Raw genomic sequence first — 19414 nt, 5'->3', positions numbered from 1 at the left:
TCGCACACCTGAAAGAAATACATAACACAATTATGTACTAAAGCATTAAACAAGTACACAGTTATAAAAAAGGAAAAGGTAATAAACAAGAGCAAGAATACAAATAACTGGGTTACTCAGAACTGATTCATTCCGCAACTGCATGCAACGACGAACGACGTCGCTGTGTTGTATGTGCCTTTTCTTTAATCTTCGCTGTTTCGCGTAGCAGGGGAATTAGAGCATGCAGGCGACCTGAGAGGAAAATTGGTTACTTACAACTATAGAAAGGGCCCTCCCACCCGTCTATGCGGTACAACTGGGGAACACAACCTCCCCTCCCCACCCCGCATTTCGAAATCGGTAAACCCTTAAAACGAGCCGACAAGCTGAACTTGTCACTTTTTCACTATGTGTCAAGGAGGGCAAAACATGTCAGCCGAAGTGACAAGGCGCCGAAGCAGTTGACACATGATGGGGGGCGGGGCGAGGGCGACATACGTTACGAATATATTACACGGTTCGTTATGATGTCTTTTAGACGCCCAACACGATACGTCATCTTTCTTTATAAGCTTTTTTTCTTTCAAGACGCCACCCGATTCGATACCTGTGAACGTGTTCATTTTAGCTACATTTTTTGACATACCTTTTCGATATCATTTCACTTAGGCGAACATAGGCCGGAGAGTTAACAGATTATTTACATATGCATGCATCTGCTAAGTTGTTTTTTTTACACACTATTTGATCATTCACAATTGCGAAATTCATGGGAGATCACTGCCACCACACGACACCGCTCAAAACAAAAGCATTTCAGTGACTGCTTTTCAGACATCGCGCTTCTTTTCCCTTCGATGCAAAACAATGGGGCTACATCATTTTTTGCTTCCGTAACAAACGTAGCCAGAAACAAGTAGTACTTACACCGTGCTTACGTCGCCGGGGTATCCAAAACCCCCGTGTGTCGAGCTCCGTCAGTGCCGACACCACAGTGTGAACGCTGCGACTGGCGGCGGGGTGCGACAGTGGTTCATGGTGGCAGAAAACACTTTGCACACTGTCAGTTGCGAAGAGGGGCAAAGCACGCACAGCAGCTTCGTATCTGTTGACACTTCGCTGCACCTCGATGGCCGATAAGGGCTTCCAATTTCAGCGCCTCGGCAACGGTGTGAATGCTCCGGCTGACCGACGGCTGCGTCATGCCAAGAGTATCACCGCTACCGACAATCTGTGAAAGCTGGCGGTAGCGAAGCAGCGCGCACATCACGTTCGCTTCTGTAGATAGCCCCGTCGCACCTCGAGGCCGTGCTCGTCAAGTGCGTCGCACAGCATCCGCGCCGGGCCCTTGTTGACACGGAAACGGCGCTGAAAGTCGCCGTCGCTCAGTCGCGCTCAGGCAGCTCAGGCACGGGAGCAGCTCCAACAAAAGTGCAAAGACAGGCGGCATATACGCAGCCATCGTACAATCCGATGCGGTGTCAACCGCGCCGGATTTCACGCGCCGGTCGCGGGAGAACGAGCGGGAGGCTTTGGCTACGTGACGTCAACAAAACCGCCAAAATATAGCAAAAATAAAGCCGCGTGACGCAGGCCGGCTGACGTCAACGCTCCGAGCCAATCGCGTGACACCCCATCCGAGCGCCTCCTCACGTCACCGCACCGGATTGTTCGGATCTAATCCGAGGCGCGCCGGATGCCCAGCAGAATACGGCCCCTGGTGTTTTTTACCCACTGCTTGCCGTGTTGAAGCGCGCGCACAGCCCATAGCACCGCACGTTTCTGTTCACGTGCTTGGAACGGATGTTGACGCATTCGTTGACACTGGCGGCAGTTTGTCAGTAATTGGAGATGCAGTCTTTGAACTCTGCCGAGTACGTGGTGTCAAGTTACGCAAATGCAGCACCTGTGTGCAGGTGGCCAATGGTGCTGTTGTTCAAGCGCGTTGTGCTGTGCGCTTGCGTATTTCTTACGCAAGCAGAAGGTGTCGGCAGCGCTTTACGTACTGCCCGGGTTTGGCAGTGCCCATGATTTTGGGCAGGGATTTCATTATTCGCGAGGGCCTCCTGCTTGACTTGGCGGTTGGTGGTTACAGATTGGGCAATGACGCAGAATTGATACCTTTTGTGGCGTCAACGCATATCTGTACCGTGCCAAGGTCAGCCGCAGTCGCAACGAAAACGGTGTTGCCTGAGCAAATCAGGCAGTTGCTTGAGGAGTGTCCTTGCAGTGACTATGAGAGGGAGCAGCTCGCCTATGTGCTGGAACATTTGCTGAAATGTTCACGGAGGCCCCAGGGCGGAGAACCGTCCTCCAACATCGCATTGACACGGGAGACGCCCCTCCTTGGAGCTCCAATCCACGGCCGCTCAGCATCCCGAATAAGGCGAAACTGGACGTCGCCCTCGAGGAGGTGCTGAACACGGGGGTTTTGCGGCCGTCGCAGAGTGTCCATGCATCTCCGGTCGTGTTGGCGCCAAAAAAAGACGGCAGTGTGCGTCTCTGCGTGGACTACCGTCGTCTCAACGACGTAAGTCTGAGAGACGCTTATCCTTTTCCTGCCGTAGAATCCATCATTTCGTCGCTTGGTGGTGCCCGCGTGTTTACCACTCTAGATTGCTCACGCGGCTTTTTGCAAATTGAAATGCACCCTGATGATATCCCTAAAACCGCCTTCACATGCTACAGGGGTCTTTTCGAGTTTGTGCGCATGCCGTTTGGGCTGAAGAACTCCCCGAGCTCGTTTCAAAGATTAATGAACATCGTTCTTGACGATGCACGTTATAAGTACGCGATGGCCTATATGGACGACGTCGTCGCCTTTTCGCGTACCTTTGAGGAGCATCTCGTGCATCTCAAAGATGTGCTTGACCGGATGAAACGCGCCGGTCTCACCATCAATCCTAAAAAGGTTCAACTCGCGACAAGCAAGGTTGACTTGCTCGGCTTTGTTGTTGACAACGGAGAGCTTCGTCCTAAGGATGCCAAACTGAAGGCAATTACAGAGTATCCGTGCCAGCGTGATGTTAAGAGCTTGCAGCGCTTGTTGGGCATGAGAGCCTCTTACCGTAGCTTCATCCCTCATTGTGCAGAGCTGTCACGTCCGCTGAACCAGCTTCTACGGAAAGACGTGAAATGGCAATGGGAGGAGGCTGAAGAGCAAGCTTTTGAGGTACTGTCTCGCGCAATCGCGGAAACAGCGGCGTTAAAGATACCGGACCTTAACAAACAATTTGTCTTGCAGACCGATGCTAGCCACTATGGACTGAGCGCAGTGCTGATGCAGGAGCTTTAGGGCGTTCTCCGCCCGGTCGCATTTGCTAGCCATACGCTCACTCCGGCTGAGCGCAATTACACGGTCACAGAACGTGAGTGTCTAGCAATCGTGTTTGCACTGAAGAAATTTGACATGTATCTTGACGGTGCCTCTTTCACGATTCAGACGGCCCACATGGCATTGGCGTGGCTTCAGCGTTTGCAGAACCCTGCTGGTCGTCTTGCGCGCTGGGTGCTTGCGCTTCAGCCTTACGATTTTACCATCCAGCACAGGAAGGGTTCGCAGAACCAAGTCGCTAACGCGTTGTCACGCGCGCCCCTGCCGTCATCTTCGGACGCGGAAGCGCCGGCGCTGGTGGCCGCAGTGGATGCTGACGCACGTTGGGGTGTGCTGGTGAGCAGGGCAGATCTTCTCGCGGCGCAACGTGCCGACGGACTCTGCCGTAAGATCATTTAACCCCTCGGGGCACAGGGCGCTCCTCCCACCAGCAACAGCGGTGAGTTTGATTGATATGTGCTGGCGGAGGACGGTCTCCTGATGCGGTATATTACGCAGGAAGACGACGAAGCTAATTCACCATTCCACGCTGTTGTACCTCGTAAGCTTCAGAGGGCTTTCGTTCGTTACTTTCATGATTCCGCACTGGCTGGACACAGCTCCGGGATCAAAACTTATGAGAAGTTATGTCGGACTGTCACGTGGCCAGGGATGAGGCAGGATGTGCTGAGGTATGCCAGGAGCTGTCACGTGTGTCAGACAGCGAAACCCCGAGTTGGTTGCCCGCCCGGATTGATGCAGTCTGTTGAGAGTAAGAGCCCCTGGCAAATCGTTGCTTGCGATATCATGGGCCCTTACCCCCGCAGCCCGTGTGGTAATTGTTATTTGTTTGTGGGGACGGACCGTTTCACGAAGTGGGTAGAGGTGTTCCTGCTACGTACCGTCAATACACCGATTGTATGGAGGTGCCTAATAGAAGTGTTTTAACGCTTTGGGTTCCCCGCACAGCTCATAACAGATAATGCTACGTATTTTACGAGCAAATTGTTTGAGGACAACTGCCGAGCTGTAGGCGTGAAACATACGTACGACCACATATCACCCTCAGGCAAACATAACTTAGCGTGTGAATCGCAACCTCAAGGCGATGCTAATTGCTCATACGGAGCAACACAAGGATTGGGATGCTAAGCTGCCTGAGATTGCATTTGCCGTCGAACCACGGTGAATCGGTCAACCGGGTTCACGCCGGCCTATTTGAATTACGGTCGGGAAATGCCATTTCCTCTTGACAGGACGCTTCCAGAAACGCAGGCGGGTTCTGATCTGTCGCCCCATGCTGTGGCCGTCCGCTAGCGCCTGCGTGACGCGATACAGGCTGCCCGGGAGCAGCTTGACGTTGCTCGTCTCCAGCAGGTGGAGCAGTACAACCGGGGTCGTCGAGATGTTCAGCTTGCGGTTGGCGACGTGGTTTTCCGGCGCACTCCTGAGCGGATGCTGAGCGGAGCGGAGCGGATTCCGGAGCGGATGCTGAGCGACGCTTCACGCAAGTTTGCCGCGTCGCTAGCTCATAAATGGGACGGCCCTTTTACCGTTAGCGAGAAGCTGTCTCCCATAACGCATCTTTTACGCCACAGCAGTACAGGTGAACATGCAGGCCCGGTTAATATAGCAGACCTTAAACAGTACCACGTGGACTGATCTGCTTTTGGCCGCAACGCCTCTTGTTTCTCATTGGCATCTGTGCATTCGTAATATTAACTTTCTATGGCATGTTTCTACAGCTCCCTTTTTAGGTATTTTTTGTTTCAGTTTACCTTTTCTTAGCCCATGCTTTATCAGTCCCATGTAATGCGCTTCTTTATTTTTTTTCAACAGTTAGAGTTTTGTTAGTTTTCGGGCACTAATTGTTACTTCTTTTGTGTCCAGCACCCGTTTTCGCATTCGCTCCGGCTGCACCCGCATTCACCGTCGCATCGTTTGGAGGACTTTCACCACTACCACACAGATGTGCGCGTTGTGCATGACCCGTTGGCATCCAGGACTCCTGACTCCCTGGCCATGGGACCACCTTTCCGGCACCACAGCACTTGCTCCAGGCCGTCGCTGCTCCTTCCTCTCCACTGTGCTACTACCTTGGCGGGCGTGTTCTGGTTTATGTACTGGACTGTTTGGTGCTGCTCTCGGCTCCCCTCTGGCTCTGCGTCCTGCTGGTTGGAGGCCCTACCTCTTCACTCTGAGGCTGTCGGACACGGCCTCGTCTCTAATGGGTTCTTCCAGCAAAGCCAGCGATCCCGATGCTTCCCTGACAGTACATGTGCTGGCATCCTCCTGTGGCTACTTTCGCAGAGGACATCTTCAAGTTTCCACATTGCTGTACAACCACTCTTTCGTGGACAACGTCATAATCTTGGTGTTCCAACGTCTAATCCGTCCAGTTACTCTCGGCTCTTTCTCGAAATCCTCGAAGGCTGTGTCTCAACCTTTTCTTCGGATGGGGGGGAGAGTGTGGGAACCCGGCAATCGTGGCGGGGCACAATACCATGGGATGGACATGTGCCGGGTGAGGATGAAGATGTGGCGCGAGATGAGCGAGGTTAGAACATGGCGGACTCGCCTGGGCTGAGGAGTGGACCTCAGCGGAACAGCACTCCCAGTAAAGGTTTGCTTTAGGGGCCGCAGTGTCTCCTTGGGAACCAGCGGCCGAGTGTAAGAACCCCGGTACCACACGTGATCAAACAACATTTCCGCAGTTTAGAAAATGCTACTCCCTTATAATATATTACTGCTCTAAATTGTTAATTTTTATCGTTAATCAGTTTTAAAATAAGGCGTGAAATATGGTTTGGGTGAATTATTTATTTTGAACTTAAATTTGTTTTAGTTCAGCAGCAACAAATGCTTGAAAAAAATGCAAGGCTCGTGCCTCGCCCAGGGCACAAGACAGAGCCCCCTCATGGTGGCTCCTGCCCCGCAAAAGTCACGTCAAGCTAACCCAGCCACGGGACTTCCTGTGACACCACTAAACATGTTTTTTTTGGCACAGACGAGGACGTTGATTGACGGCGTGTGTGTGCCATGCGGGCTTCCGGCCGTGGCTCCAACCGCAAGCCAGACACCTCGTTACGTCCTTACCGCGTTGCAAAGCAGCTGCCTCGCGGAGCTTTTTTCTTGTTGGGAGGATTGTTTGTAATTATTTAGATTGAGTATTTTTCGTGAGCTTGCTGCTGCAGGCCTGGGTAAGCCTAACGCATCTTTTAATGGCAAGCTGCTTCGTCCTGCTTTTTTCCGTGCTCCTTTTGTTGCCGTTAAATATATTGCTAGTTTCATGTTGTCTGTAGGGAGAGGAATCTGTTGGTGATGCTTAGAAGACTTCCTACATTTATTTAGGTTGCCTAGGTCCGGCCAGAGCGAGCGGTGTACCAGCTGCTGAGTAGATGTTCCATATCTGTCTCGTGGAACTGCTCACGAGCCAGTACCACGACCGCTCATGATGATGGTGGTGATAATGGGAGGATGGCGATTTTGTCGCTACAGAGCTCCTCCCCCCCTAGGGCGTAGCGCGCTAAGATAAAAAATTAATGACGTCGGTTGTGCGCAACAAAAATGCTGTGTGCAGGTATGCACAGGGGATTGGCGAGCTATGTCCGATTCAAGATACGACATTAAGCAGTCCTGTTCAGTTCAGTGTTCCGTGAGAGCGTCAGGTGAATAGCTAACCCCCCCCCCTAAAACAATAAGACAAGAAACTGCACTATTGTACACTGTTTGCAGGGTTTTCAAAATTTTGCATGCAAAAGATCCAAGAGAGGCTATTGTTTTTTACACTTTCAAGAAGACATCGGTTGTAAATTGTATTTGAACCTCACGCTGACCTGTCACGTGGTTCGAATGAGACACGCAAGGAAGAGGTCCACGGAACGCAACGGAGCCATTACGTACATTTTCCGCATGTGCTGTCCTAGCCCCTGGTCCCCGCAACCAACGACATCGCATCCGTGAAAAGAAGAAAAAAGAACGGAAAGGCCGGGAGGTGAACGAGATGTAGAGCCCGGTTTGCTACCCTGCACTGGGGGAATGGGGTTCAGGGAATAAAAAGGGGGGGAGAAGAGGAAGAGATAGGAGTGGGAAAGCGCGCACTCTAATCCCGTTTCGGGCACTATAGTCTTTCAAGCAAGTTCGTTTCACTCAGGAAACGTAAAAGGGCTTTCGTCGCCTTCTGCGAGGTCGATGGTGAAGACCGATGACTTAAAATAGTTTCCACCGTAAATGGTCGATTGTCCAATCGGCTCAGCGCGGTGGCAAGCACGCTACTCTCCGACGAGTATTCGGGGCAGCGACACAGCACATGTTCTATAGTCTCTTCCGCCCCGCAGGCGTCACAGTGTGCGCTGCTGGCCATCCCGATGAGGAAGGAGTAGGCTTTCGTGAAGGTCACTCCCAACCACAGTCTACAAAGTAAAGTTGTCTGGGGTCGAGACAGCCCATACGGAATACGGCGCCGAAGAAGGGGATCCTGAATATACAGTCGGGGATTCGAAAAGTCCGGTGTATTCCATTGCTGCATGGTAATCTTGCGTGCAAGGGAGCGAAGCGTCCTGGCGGCATCGGTTCTTGAAAGCGGAAGTAGAATGGTGCGGTCGCTCTCATGGCCTGTACGGGCAGCTTCATCCGCCAGCACGTTACCGATGACTCCGCAGTGACCTGGAAGCCACTGGAAAATTACGTCATGGCCGGCTGTGATGGCTTGATGGAATTTTTCTCTTATCTCTGTCACCAGTTGGTGTAGGGGGCCATAGCGCAGGGCTGCGCGTAAGCTCTGTAAGGCAGCCTTGGAATCCGAAAAGATCGCCCAATTTTGAGGAGTAACTCCGATGATATGGTCAAGAGCCTCACGAATGGCTGCAAGTTCTGTAGCTGTCGAGCTCGTGGTATGGCCAATACGGAATCGAGTTGTTGCAAAATCTGCTGGCACAAACACTGCACCTGCCGAACTGGATGACGTTACGGAGCCATCTGTGTACACATGTTTCCGGTCGTTGTACCGTTCATGCAGTAACAGCAGCGTAAGCTGTTGAAGGGCCAATGATGAAAAGTGGGCTTTTTTTCGAATTCCCGGAACACTGAGACGAATCTCAGGTTGTGCCAGGCACCACAACGGGGAGGTCGGTGTTGCCGCAGGGGCGTACCTTAAAGGGATTTCAGCCCTGTGCATTGTGATAATGGCTGAAAAAGTAGATTGTGGTCTACTTTGAGGAAGCTGCGCCAGATGGTGAGAAGGCAGCCTCGTGAGGAGCCTGATCTACAGGCGTAGTGTTTGAGTAGCCACGTACGTTGCTATTGGGTGTTCCTGTGCGATGCAAATGGTGCCCACTGTTGATGCACAACGCGGCAAACCAGGACACGTGCGCAGAGCCTGCGCTTGGACGCTCTGTATTACCCGCAGGTTAGTGGTACAAGTGTTGGAAATTGCTGGCAAGCTGTAACGCAAGGCGCCTAAAAAAAGTGCGGAGTACAGTCGATGATTACACCAAGAAATTTGTGATGCCTGGAGTAGGGAACCAACCTCCCATCGATCTTGATGAAATATCGAAACATGGGCTTGCGGGTAAATGCAACCAGCGCGCACTTGTCACCCGAGATACTCAGGCAACGACTACCGAGACGCACGGCGCACGGAACCCACCATACGTGGCGAATGACAGCACACCAATGTTAAGGGAGTTTCCCAGGGCAAACGAGACGGACAGCGCACAAACGCACCAGAGGTGACGAATGACATCCAACCTGGACCGGTGGACCTGACCACGGCGAACGAGACGCAAAGTGCACGGAACACGCCCAAGCCAGCACCCACGCAGGAAACCGCTATTTGCGACATCCACCGCTCCCAATGCTGCTATCGGGACTTGGCCAGCGAATGTCACAACCGCAGAAATCAAGCTTGCCGCAAGCAACAAATAACCGAGAACAAGCGGTTCAACCCTAAGACAGCATACGAGCTCTCCGGCACCCGCTGCTCCAACCCGAATCCAGCGAACGATGGCCATTACACTCGTGCAGGTAGCTCCGTCAATGAGCAACGACACGGACACCGCTTGCGGCACGTCCAAGCCGAAACGTACATGGTCACCAGCACCCGCTGCTCCGATCGAGACTCACGCGACAAACCCCATTTTGTACAAGAGGACGTAACCGCGAGGAAGCGGACTAGGGTCAAAATGGACGCTTTCGAGCCCGCTTGTATGGGAAAGAGAGAGTGATTTTAGCATTCTTGAAACAACGCGCAAAAGACGAGAGCTTGAGCGACGACACGGACCCGGCTAGAACGGCAACGAATGAGCCCGATCCAGACGAAGGCATCGAACGCCCTACCGATAAAGTGACGCTTACGACGCCAAGCAATGTGGCTTGAACGGACGAGACGAACAACGCCCGCTTCCCCACCACAACGGTTTAACTTCCAAAGCAACCACGGCGAAAGCGAACACGGAGCCGAAGCGCTGTTGACCGATCAGCCACGGTACACTACGACAACACCACGCCACCGAACGCTAAAGTAAAGGCCAACCGGCTCCTGCAGCATACAGAACGCACACCATAATCGAAGCAACGTCCTTAACACGCCGAACTATGCCATCCCTGCACAGCGCAGCTCGCCATCGGACAAAACGAACGTCTACGCTCCCACATAAGTCAAGCACGCAACGAGCTACAGAAACACGATCGCCGATAGAAGCGACGCGACTAGCGCAAAGCCGTAAACGCTGTCAAGTTCAGGTCCCACGAAGTCAATACCACTGAACACACATAAAAAACAAGCTGATTTGATATTCACCAAACCTCATCGAGACAAACGCCCTGTAACGAAGATTCTAGTATCCGGAACAACAAAAATCGAAAGCCAACATCGAGCACCTGCGAATAAGCGGACAGTGATCTGAATACGAACGAAGGCTACGCGGACGCTTAATTGTGCCGGGTGTACAAACCTTATGCAAACGGGCCGCCATCTACCGGAAGAAAAACGGAACGAGCACGCGACACCATGTTGGGGGATGGTGGTCGCGGGATTGCTTGGTACGGAGCGTGTGAGGGGCTTTCTCGGCTTGGCGGTGCTTTTATATTCAGATTTAGGCGCAGCAAAATGAGCGACGAGTGATCTGTGAACCTATCTTTGTTGCCCACATTTGCGGGCGACTTCGTAAATACGCATTATGCATCAAAAAAGCAGTCGGGGTGGCACCGGCAGGGGAGCTGTTGGAGGCTGTTCATTTCTTCTCTCTTTTTTTGGCTTTGAAAGTACGTCCATGTCGGTTCGCATCCTGCGGGTTTCTCAAGAGGTCATTCCTGAAACGCTTCGAAACTTGCGGGCTGTCCTGGGGTTGAAATGGGGAGGGGGAGAGGCAGTCGCGATATAGCTATACGCAAAGGATCCTCTATGACGCAGAGGAAATCTGCAAACGAAAAAAAAACACTTAAAAAATAACGTACATACCTGGCATTTTGTAACAGCGGAGCTGTTGTAGCTGGCCGTAATCTGTAGCGCGTAACGTGTGCGTCGTGTAACGCGTTAAACATTGCCAATAAATTACCAATAAATTGCCAGTGAATAATTAAATTACCAATAAATTGCCGAGCGCTGGTGAGCGCGTGCCTCGTGGCGACCTCCGAGCGTCCCCAGCACACGCAAGGGCTTTAGCAAAAAAAACTGCGAAATTAAGCTTTAACCAGCAAGAAAATGACGAGCGCTAATGAGCGCGTGCCTCGCTGCGACCGCTTAGCATCCTTTCCTTGCGCCGTGTACAACAAAACTGGGTGCACACTAGTGCTTAGAAAATTCCGCTTTAAAAATTTGATCTTGGGAAAACAGGCTACGGTCAAACAGCGGGCGACGAGCGGTAAATAAACGATACACGGGTTACTATGTACATTTCTTGCGCTACTCATGGCCCTTCATCAAGGGTGCAACTCTCGCGGATCCCTTATTTCCTGTAACGTTTGGCAAACAAAAGAAGCCGTAGAACTTCCATAAAAGCCTACCGAACGTCCAAAATAAAAAGAAAATGCGTTCGCGAAACGCACGAACGGCAGACTCAAAGCTCTACCCACACGATGAAGTACGAGCTGACCGGAGCAGTGCGGCTTAAAGGGACACTGAAGTGATATGTAAACATTGCGGGATTACTAGCGCAAATTGTAGTCCGGAGTCCCCAGGCCATGTTTCGACCACTCTAGGCGCGTTTACGCGATTTTATTTAGTAGAAAAACTAATTCGAAAACGCTGTCCTCCTCTCTTTACGCTCGCCCATTTTCTGTGGCGTTTTCGTGTGACGTCAGGAGGGGATGAGCTGGCAATTGGCTGCGCCACGGCTGCGCTACTGCACGGCTCCCCGGCCGACAGAGTCAGTCGGCCCAGCGTTTCGTCCGCCGGCCGCCGGCGGGTCGTCGCAATCAAGGAGGTTAAAAAGAAATTGCTTGGTCGCAATTCGTTCGCTTAGTTGAAACGAAGCCAGGACACGTTTGTGAATGGAAGAATGTGCCTTTCTTTACTTGGTTTGTTTGTACACTGTATCTAGTTCCAAGTCAAGGTCGCTTCACACAAGCGCTGCACATGCGACGCTTCGCTGACTGGTACGCCAGTAGGAAAATATAAGGCCTCTTGAAGGCGGGAGAAGAGTCAGCGAAGTCAATATAGGTACTAAGAAAATAAAATCAACTGATATTTTTACCGTACAGCGTAAAACTAGGGCGCGGGAAGCACCTTTTTGCGCTGGGGGAACAAGCACAGCGGTTAGCAGCACGACTACGCATCTGCGAACGCTTTTCCGTCTACGAAATGCAATTGCTAGACGTGAGGTACTGTGGAAACTCGGGCGACGCTTACTGCACGATCGCAGTACAACAAATAGTCACATAAGCGGCTTGAAATGCCAAAACTAAATAAAAGTGTAAACCGGTTGTACAATATATACCCTATATAAGCACGGCATTCGCGTTCGGCTCCGTGGCCTAGCAGGCTGGGGCGCTAGGACTTCACCGCAAATGTTTTGCGAGTCACGAGTTCGAATCCCCCCGGGTACGTGCTTTTTTTTTAAGTTAACTTTTTTGTTTTCCGCCGATGTTTCCTATATTGAGTTCACCTTTTTTGGGGCCGCAACGTTCATGGCTACACGAACTAGTTCACAAAACGCGCGCAGGCTGGCACTGGCGCGCTAGCGAGTTCTCGTCGGCGTGCTGTTGCCATAAGCACCGACTGCTTGCAGGCAGTGGGCACAGGCCAGAATGAACAGACCCTTGGCCTGGTGCGAACACGCTTTTTACGATACAGGCAGGAGGGAGGCAAGCTCCAAATATGGGGGAAAAGCGCATGACATTTGGGCGTCTGCGGGTACGCGGAGGGCGTTCATGCACTGCGTAGGTCTCGGCTAGTGAATGCTACGACTACAAGCCGTCCTGGGCGGCTTATCTTGTGCATTTTACAGCCGATAACATGGCAGAAGCGCGGTACGATGATTACTAAGATATTGAGAATGCCCATCCAACAAAGCCATTGGTTATGTTTTACAGAACCGAAACCGAAACCGAAACTTGTGTGATTGCTAACCTTGGGCATCGTCCAATCACGGCGCCCCTCCTCTCAACGTCACAGCCTTAGTTGGTGCGGCCGCCGCAAACCGCGCATGGTAGTTTTTCTTCTTTCGCGCTTTGTAAAATAATTACCGATTTGTCAACCGGATAAACGATGAAAAGTGTGCTAATTTGAGCCAGTCTACGCAGTGCAAGCAAAAACGGGAGCTTGACAAATTCACTTCAGTGTCCCTTTAACTACCGGCAGGTAGGAGTGCTCCTCGGCAAATACAGGGCTAGAAAACAGCTCACTCTGGGACCTTTTTAGTGCTGCACATATTATTCGTTTCCTGACTATGCATGCAATCTAGCTATAATATTACTGCGCGAAGGGAAGTCGACACCCGCAAGCGACTTCACGCACGGCTCGAGCCACGCTTCTGTTGAGAAATACTAATAAAAAAATGTGTACGCCATTTCCGTGGCCATCCTCGTATCATCTTTGAGCACAGCAAGTTACGCGGCTGTATTTCGTCATCTTGGACAATGATAAATGCTGATGTGCGCGTCGATAATCGTATACAGCGGTATCCGGAGATAAGGGAATCCCCCAACATTGCGGAAGCGCTCGCGTGTTCCCCAAGAGGGCGCCAGTTTTTGCCTAAGGTCTATTGAGTATTGAGTTGAGTATTCGTGAGTAATACAAATTGCGTACTCATGAGTACAGATTGAGTACGAATACTTGTGAGGACAAATGAGTTTGAGTACAAGTGAGTGCGATTACAAATGAGTATGTGATGAGTGAGTATAAGTAATTTTGGAAACCGGCGATATTTCTGAGTATCAGTTTGAGCACAGCGTGAATAAAAAAATTGTGATTGAGTTTGAGTGAGTTCTTTCTGTTTTGCCAACCGATGCTTATAACAATATAATGGATATAACAACGAACCGTAGTGCACCATCAACTTTGCTATATGTTACATCATTGTAAAATAAACAGCTCATAATCAATAATCACAAAAATGACCACCGTTATAACAGTTGAGCCTGACAGTGTGATCCTGTGCAAGGGATAGTATTTGGAGGTCTGCGAGAGATCATGGTTGTGTGTGACCAAGCATGACTTTAAAGACAATAACCTTTCTTGGGCTACTTAAACCCAGAAATATTGGTCTGTCTTTCTGTGTGACTCGATTCAGCCACCCAGCCAAAGTAAAATAGATATTTCGAAATAGTCTTAAATACAGCCAAACGTAAACGTCTAAGCCCGGTTTATATGCTCATACTTGTCAACTTTGTTGAACAAGAACAAGACATTACTCGAATAAAAGACAAGAAATTAGTACACAATGAATATTTACAGTGTTCCTTCATTAAAATTTATGTATGTGTGTTTTTTTTCATTGCAAATGATATTCTACATCTACTGCAGAGAACCACCGCCTGCTGTTACCCGCGCCCCCGCCTGGCGGCATAAAAAATTCACGCTGCAACAGCAACTAAAGGTTCAACTAGCTAGGTTACACGTTCTGCTTCGAACGCACGTGGGGCATGGCCACGCGGTTCTATAAACCTTGTTGTCAGCCACCTCAATTCGCGCGCGTCTCCGCCGTACTGCAGCGCTGGCATCGAGGAACCCGGCCTGTAGCAGTGGAACAAGGTAAATTCAAATCACCTTGCACAAACATTTATTGTATTTACCTTGGGATGAGCGCGACGGTACAGCAACAGCATGAGAGGTGAGTGGGAAAGCAAAGGGGGGCATTTCCTTGGTAAATGTAAAAGACTGTCATCTTTTGAAAACATTTGAAACGAAAGGAGCAGATACGCAGCCAATTTTGAAAGCATGGAATAGGTTGTGGCATTTTCTATCTCTCTAATACTCAGAAAAAGTTGGTGCCCTTTAGGTAGCCATGCTATACCTAAAGGAGGAAACTTCTGACGGCTCCTCTACTCCTGCTGTCAGCTGGCCCAGAAAATAAGAGGCAGGGGGCACCTCTTCAACACTGTCTATATTAAAATAAAGCTACAGTCGGGTAAAGGCGATCCTTTAGGCTACTGTTGATTATTGATGTTAAAAAGGCAGAAAGCAACACAACTTTAGTAACAAGCTATTTGCCAATCGTTAGAAAAAAAACAGTCAAGGATTTCATGCGGAAACATTCTCCTATGAGAAAGACAGTGGTCTTTCCTAGGGGCCTTGTGGAGTGAGTTGGTACATGCGTGGCTAAGAGTTGGTGGTCGGCCGTACAATAACATTTCTGTTTTGTAAATACAGGGTGAAAGCTCCTAAACGCTTGGAAAAGTAAGTTTCGGCCAAACACTGTTATAACAATTACTAGTTATAACAATGGCTTTTTCGTGGCACTTCAATATTATTATAAGTGGGTTAGACTATATAACAAAACAATTTCTTTCTACATTCCACGTTACTTGTACAGCACTACCTTGTGACGTGAAAGTCTGACACATCGAGCATTGTGGACAGGTTTTCTCGTTAAGTCCACTGAGTAATGCTTGCACGCTTAAAAGCAAGTAAGGGCTAGGATTGGGATATATTGCATCAACTGTAGCAGCGTACTCGAGGATTTTCCATTTAGTGCATCAAACAAACCACTAATAAAGGACTAAAAAACCTCTTGTTCTATTCGTTTTAGGTAAGCATCAATGGACCCTTGTGAAGCCTATTTCTAAGCAAGAAAGGAATAACTCACTCTACCATATCCTTTTAAACACATCGTAATTGTTATACACACAAACATAACCAGTGCAGCTAAAATTAAAATAAAAAAGGAAGAAGCTACACAGCGAAGAAGCCTGATTGCAAACTAAAAACACATAAGAAAAACTAATGGCAGCACCTCCTCGCGACCCTGTTAAGAAACACCATCATAACCAATTAAAACCAGGAGCTGGAAATGCAGGTTAAAACCGAAGCTGATAAGAACACAGACTATTTACAAGGGTTCATTTCCAACAGAAAAATGGGCACGTGTTTGAGAGTAAGATAGGATGACAATACAACTTATTGTCTAGAGGTTTATTTTCAGTCGTTAGGCCCTTTTTGTCGTTCCTCATAGCATATTTTCTGTGGAATGTAATGCTTACTGAGAGCATTGAGCAACTTTTCAACTGGGACAGCTGACCCCCCTGCAGTTGGCCCAGTTATGGCAGTAGAAATGAATCAACAGAGATGCCACATGCTTTGAACATACGTGCTGAATTAGGGTTCGAAATGTGCAGCACAAAACAATGCACAGTATAAAAAACTCGAACCAGACAAGCATGAATTTTCTAATTTTAGGGTTCAGGGATTCGACTCTAAGGTAAAGTACGCATTGCAGTGCCATTTTCATCCGTGGGTAAAAAAGAGAACTGGCCTATCTAGGTCCATATAAAAACCAGCTGCAGTTCAGTATGAAATACCAGGTCACTGCACCCGTGTGATAAAAATACAATCTCAGTCACACACAATGCCCCTTCGGGCCATGAGCAGGTCGAACCGGCGGTTCGACCGAGACTCGCCTAGAATTCGGCGGTACTCAGTCTGCCGCACTGCGACACGCTCGCCGGTCTCAACTCGAGCTCGGATCGGATTCCGCAGCGGCTCTGTCTTGGCTTTGGCAAGCAGCAGCCGCGGAATCCGCGACGCCGCTGGCTTGGGGGTCTGCGGCTTGGCGTCAGCGTCGAGCAGGACGGTGCGTTTGGCCGCACAGTCCACAATAGACTTCATCTTTGCGAACTGCGCGGCATGCAGCTTGTTGAACTGTGGAGTTTTTTTCACCCAAGACTTCGTTGCAATAGATGCCGTCTTGGAGGGACCTGGCTCTGGAGATTTCTGTGGCCTTCGAGTCTCCTTTTTGGGGGGTGCCGATGGAGGCACGGCCGGAGGACAAGGTTCATCGGGCGGCACCATGGCAAAGCGCACGGAATTTGCTGAGGCTGAAAAAAGGGAGAGAAGGGTTGATTTCTCCTTATAAAGAACATGTAACTGAGGCGTACCATCACAGATCATGAAAGTTATCCAGCTTGGCAGCCACACCCTTCAGTGTGGAGCGGTCGTAGGAAGAAGAGCACTTGTCCCATCGTTCTTCCTTTGTGTCGTTGTCGAAGTGGCGCTCTCTTTTTCAAGCACTACATCTTCACCTTTCAATGCCCTATGTGTTTAGGGTGTACTGCATCGTCGTGCCTTTGCTTGGACCTGCCACCAATACCAATGTGCTATCAGTGTCACACACATCATACAACAGAGTGTTCATAAAACGCCTGCTCAGAAAAAAGGCACCGTGTTTGAATGCCATGCTTACAGAATTGTTATGGCTCCATTCACCAGAAACCCCCAATATGACACAAGTTCATATGAAATGTGTCGTACGGGCGACAAAAACTGTCAAAGAACACACTGACCAGCTGCAAATTTTCCTGCAAGACTGAAACAGTGAGTGAGTGATGCAAGAATGACAGTTCAGGTGCAAATTGTATTTACCATGGGGGTACTAAATGCAGTCAACGAGATCACCAATTGCTCGAAACATTTAAAAAATTGTTTTAGTGAGACAGTCACTGGCAAAGGGTTTAGCCACATAACACATGCCATAAACTGTACGCTACCATTTCCAAGAGTTCAGCGAAACAAGGAAGTCAACAACCAGAAGCCTCTTGAAAAACCAAGTAAAAAAATAGCGACTCTGTGCCCTCAAGCTGCTTTGGAGCAGTTTGGTTAGTTTCAATTGCATTGCTTCCTTCTCTGGTCTCTTTTTTGTCTTGAATTCCGCGTTGTTATTCCTACGATGGGAAGTTACATGCAGTACAAAATGCAACAAGTTCTGCTCCCTTTATTAGCACAAGATGGTGGGGAGTACTCTCCCCCCCATCTATAAAATTGAGGGCACAAGGGTTACCCCGAAGTGCTCAAGACGAACGAGATCTCGGCCCAGAGAGCCATGTGGTTTCTCTCCTTCAGGAGATATTCGAGAGTAGTCGGGGAGTCATTTAGTCACTCTCCCACGTGCCTCCCCGAGGAGCAAGTTCGAGCACGCAAGCCGATCAGAGACCTCGAAAACCTTCCTCCTAGCTAAGGCCACCAGCTCTGCTGTCTCTCAGCTTGCACCACTAGCAAGCCGAGTAAATTTTGGGGGGCCTGTTCTGGCGGGATTCTTCGACATTTATGTGGCAGCACTACAGTTGGATCCCGGTAACCCACCACCGTAGCGTTTGCATACGCCATGCCGCTATGTTAATACTCTACTAAGTCTGCACACTTCACCACCTTGTGCCAGCAAGCACTAGGCCTACTGCGCTTCTCAACACTTGCGCTCTCTCCCCCAAAGCAGGGTAAACATCGGTTAACAGATTAGTAACTCGATGTTTGTGCGAGTGAAGAAATAGAATCAATGAATGGACAGAACTGAAATGCATGGCCGTGAACGCAGGGTTCCAGAATTTGGTTGACCGTGCACAAAAGGTACTCCTCGGCGTGGCTTCGAGCAATTCTAGCAGATTACTTTATACACTTTATACTTTAGCTCCTTTACCCGCACCAGTGGTTGCGGGAGCGGTACAGGGCAGCGTTAGAAGGTGATGGGGGTGCGATGGCACGCACCTCAGGCTTGCATTACACGTCAATGGTGCAGAAAATAAAAAAAACACGTGCTCGAAGATTTAAATGAAGAAAACCTTTTCGACTTGTGTCGACTTTTACTTTCACGAATGTCCTTGTCGTACGGAAGCATAGAGCGTACTTGACAAGCTACTCAAAGCACGTCCCACACTACACGAAATGTGCACCGAATGTAACAGTGATTGCCACACTGTGTGAGCGAAAACGCACCTTTGCCGTTGGCCAAGCCCATCGACACGGCCTGCTGGACGAACTTCACCACTTTGGCCTTCTTCACGTTCCGTTTGCAGGTGTAGCCCAGCTCGCGCGCCAGGGCGAGCAGCTGGGCGTATTTTTGCGCCTGCAGTTGGTCGAGATCCATTCTTCGTCCAAAGCACCGCTTCCCAGCTTGAGCAGCACGTGCATGCGACCAGTGCCCCCTCTGATGTGCCAAGCGCTGTTCAAATAACCCAGAAAAGCGTTATCACGTGATCAAACAGCAACTCCACAGTTTAGAAAATGCTAGTGCCTTATATTTTTATTACTGTTCTATAATGTTATTTTTAACCTTAAGTAGTTTTAAAATAAGGCGGGAAGTATGGTTTGGTAAAATTATTAATTTTGAACTTAAATATGTTTTAGTTCAGCAGCAACAAATGCTTGAAAAAAAGCAAGGCTCGTGCCCAGCCCAGGGCACAACACTGCCCCCTCATGGTGGCTCCTGCCCCGCAAAAGTGACGTCAGGCTGACCCAGCCACGGAACTTCCTGTGACGGCACTAAACATCTTTTTTTTGCACAAACGAGGACGTTGATTGACGGCGTGTGTGTGCCATGTGGGCTTCCGGCCGTGGCTCAAACCGCAAGCCGGACACATCGTTACGTCCTTACCGCCTTGCAAAGCAGCTGCCTTGCGGCGCTTTTTCTTGTTCGGAGGATTGCTTGTAATGATTTAGATTGAGTTTTTTTTCGTGAAATGGCTGCTTCAGGC

At 49.8% G+C, this 19414-nt stretch overlaps 1 protein-coding gene across 1 annotated transcript; it reads right to left on the bottom strand.

The window, feature by feature from the left end:
* Window positions 1-16286: 16286 nt before the first annotated feature.
* On the bottom strand, window positions 16287-18807 carry LOC144168420 (uncharacterized). The gene is made up of 2 exons (XM_077697437.1): window positions 18657-18807; window positions 16287-16768 (listed from the first exon to the last, which is right to left on the bottom strand). The coding sequence occupies exons 1-2, from the start codon at window positions 18805-18807 to the stop codon at window positions 16287-16289; spliced, it is 633 nt and encodes a 210-aa protein (XP_077553563.1).
* Between the last annotated feature and the right edge of the window lie 607 nt (window positions 18808-19414).

Source organism: Haemaphysalis longicornis, unplaced genomic scaffold (genome assembly GCF_048455015.1).
Source record: "Haemaphysalis longicornis isolate Haplotype H1 unplaced genomic scaffold, Haemaphysalis longicornis Haplotype H1 scaffold_1, whole genome shotgun sequence".
NCBI lineage: Eukaryota > Metazoa > Arthropoda > Arachnida > Ixodida > Ixodidae > Haemaphysalis > Haemaphysalis longicornis.
Note: the sequence above shows the minus strand (reverse complement) of the source record. Positions and strands in the feature narration are given on the sequence as shown.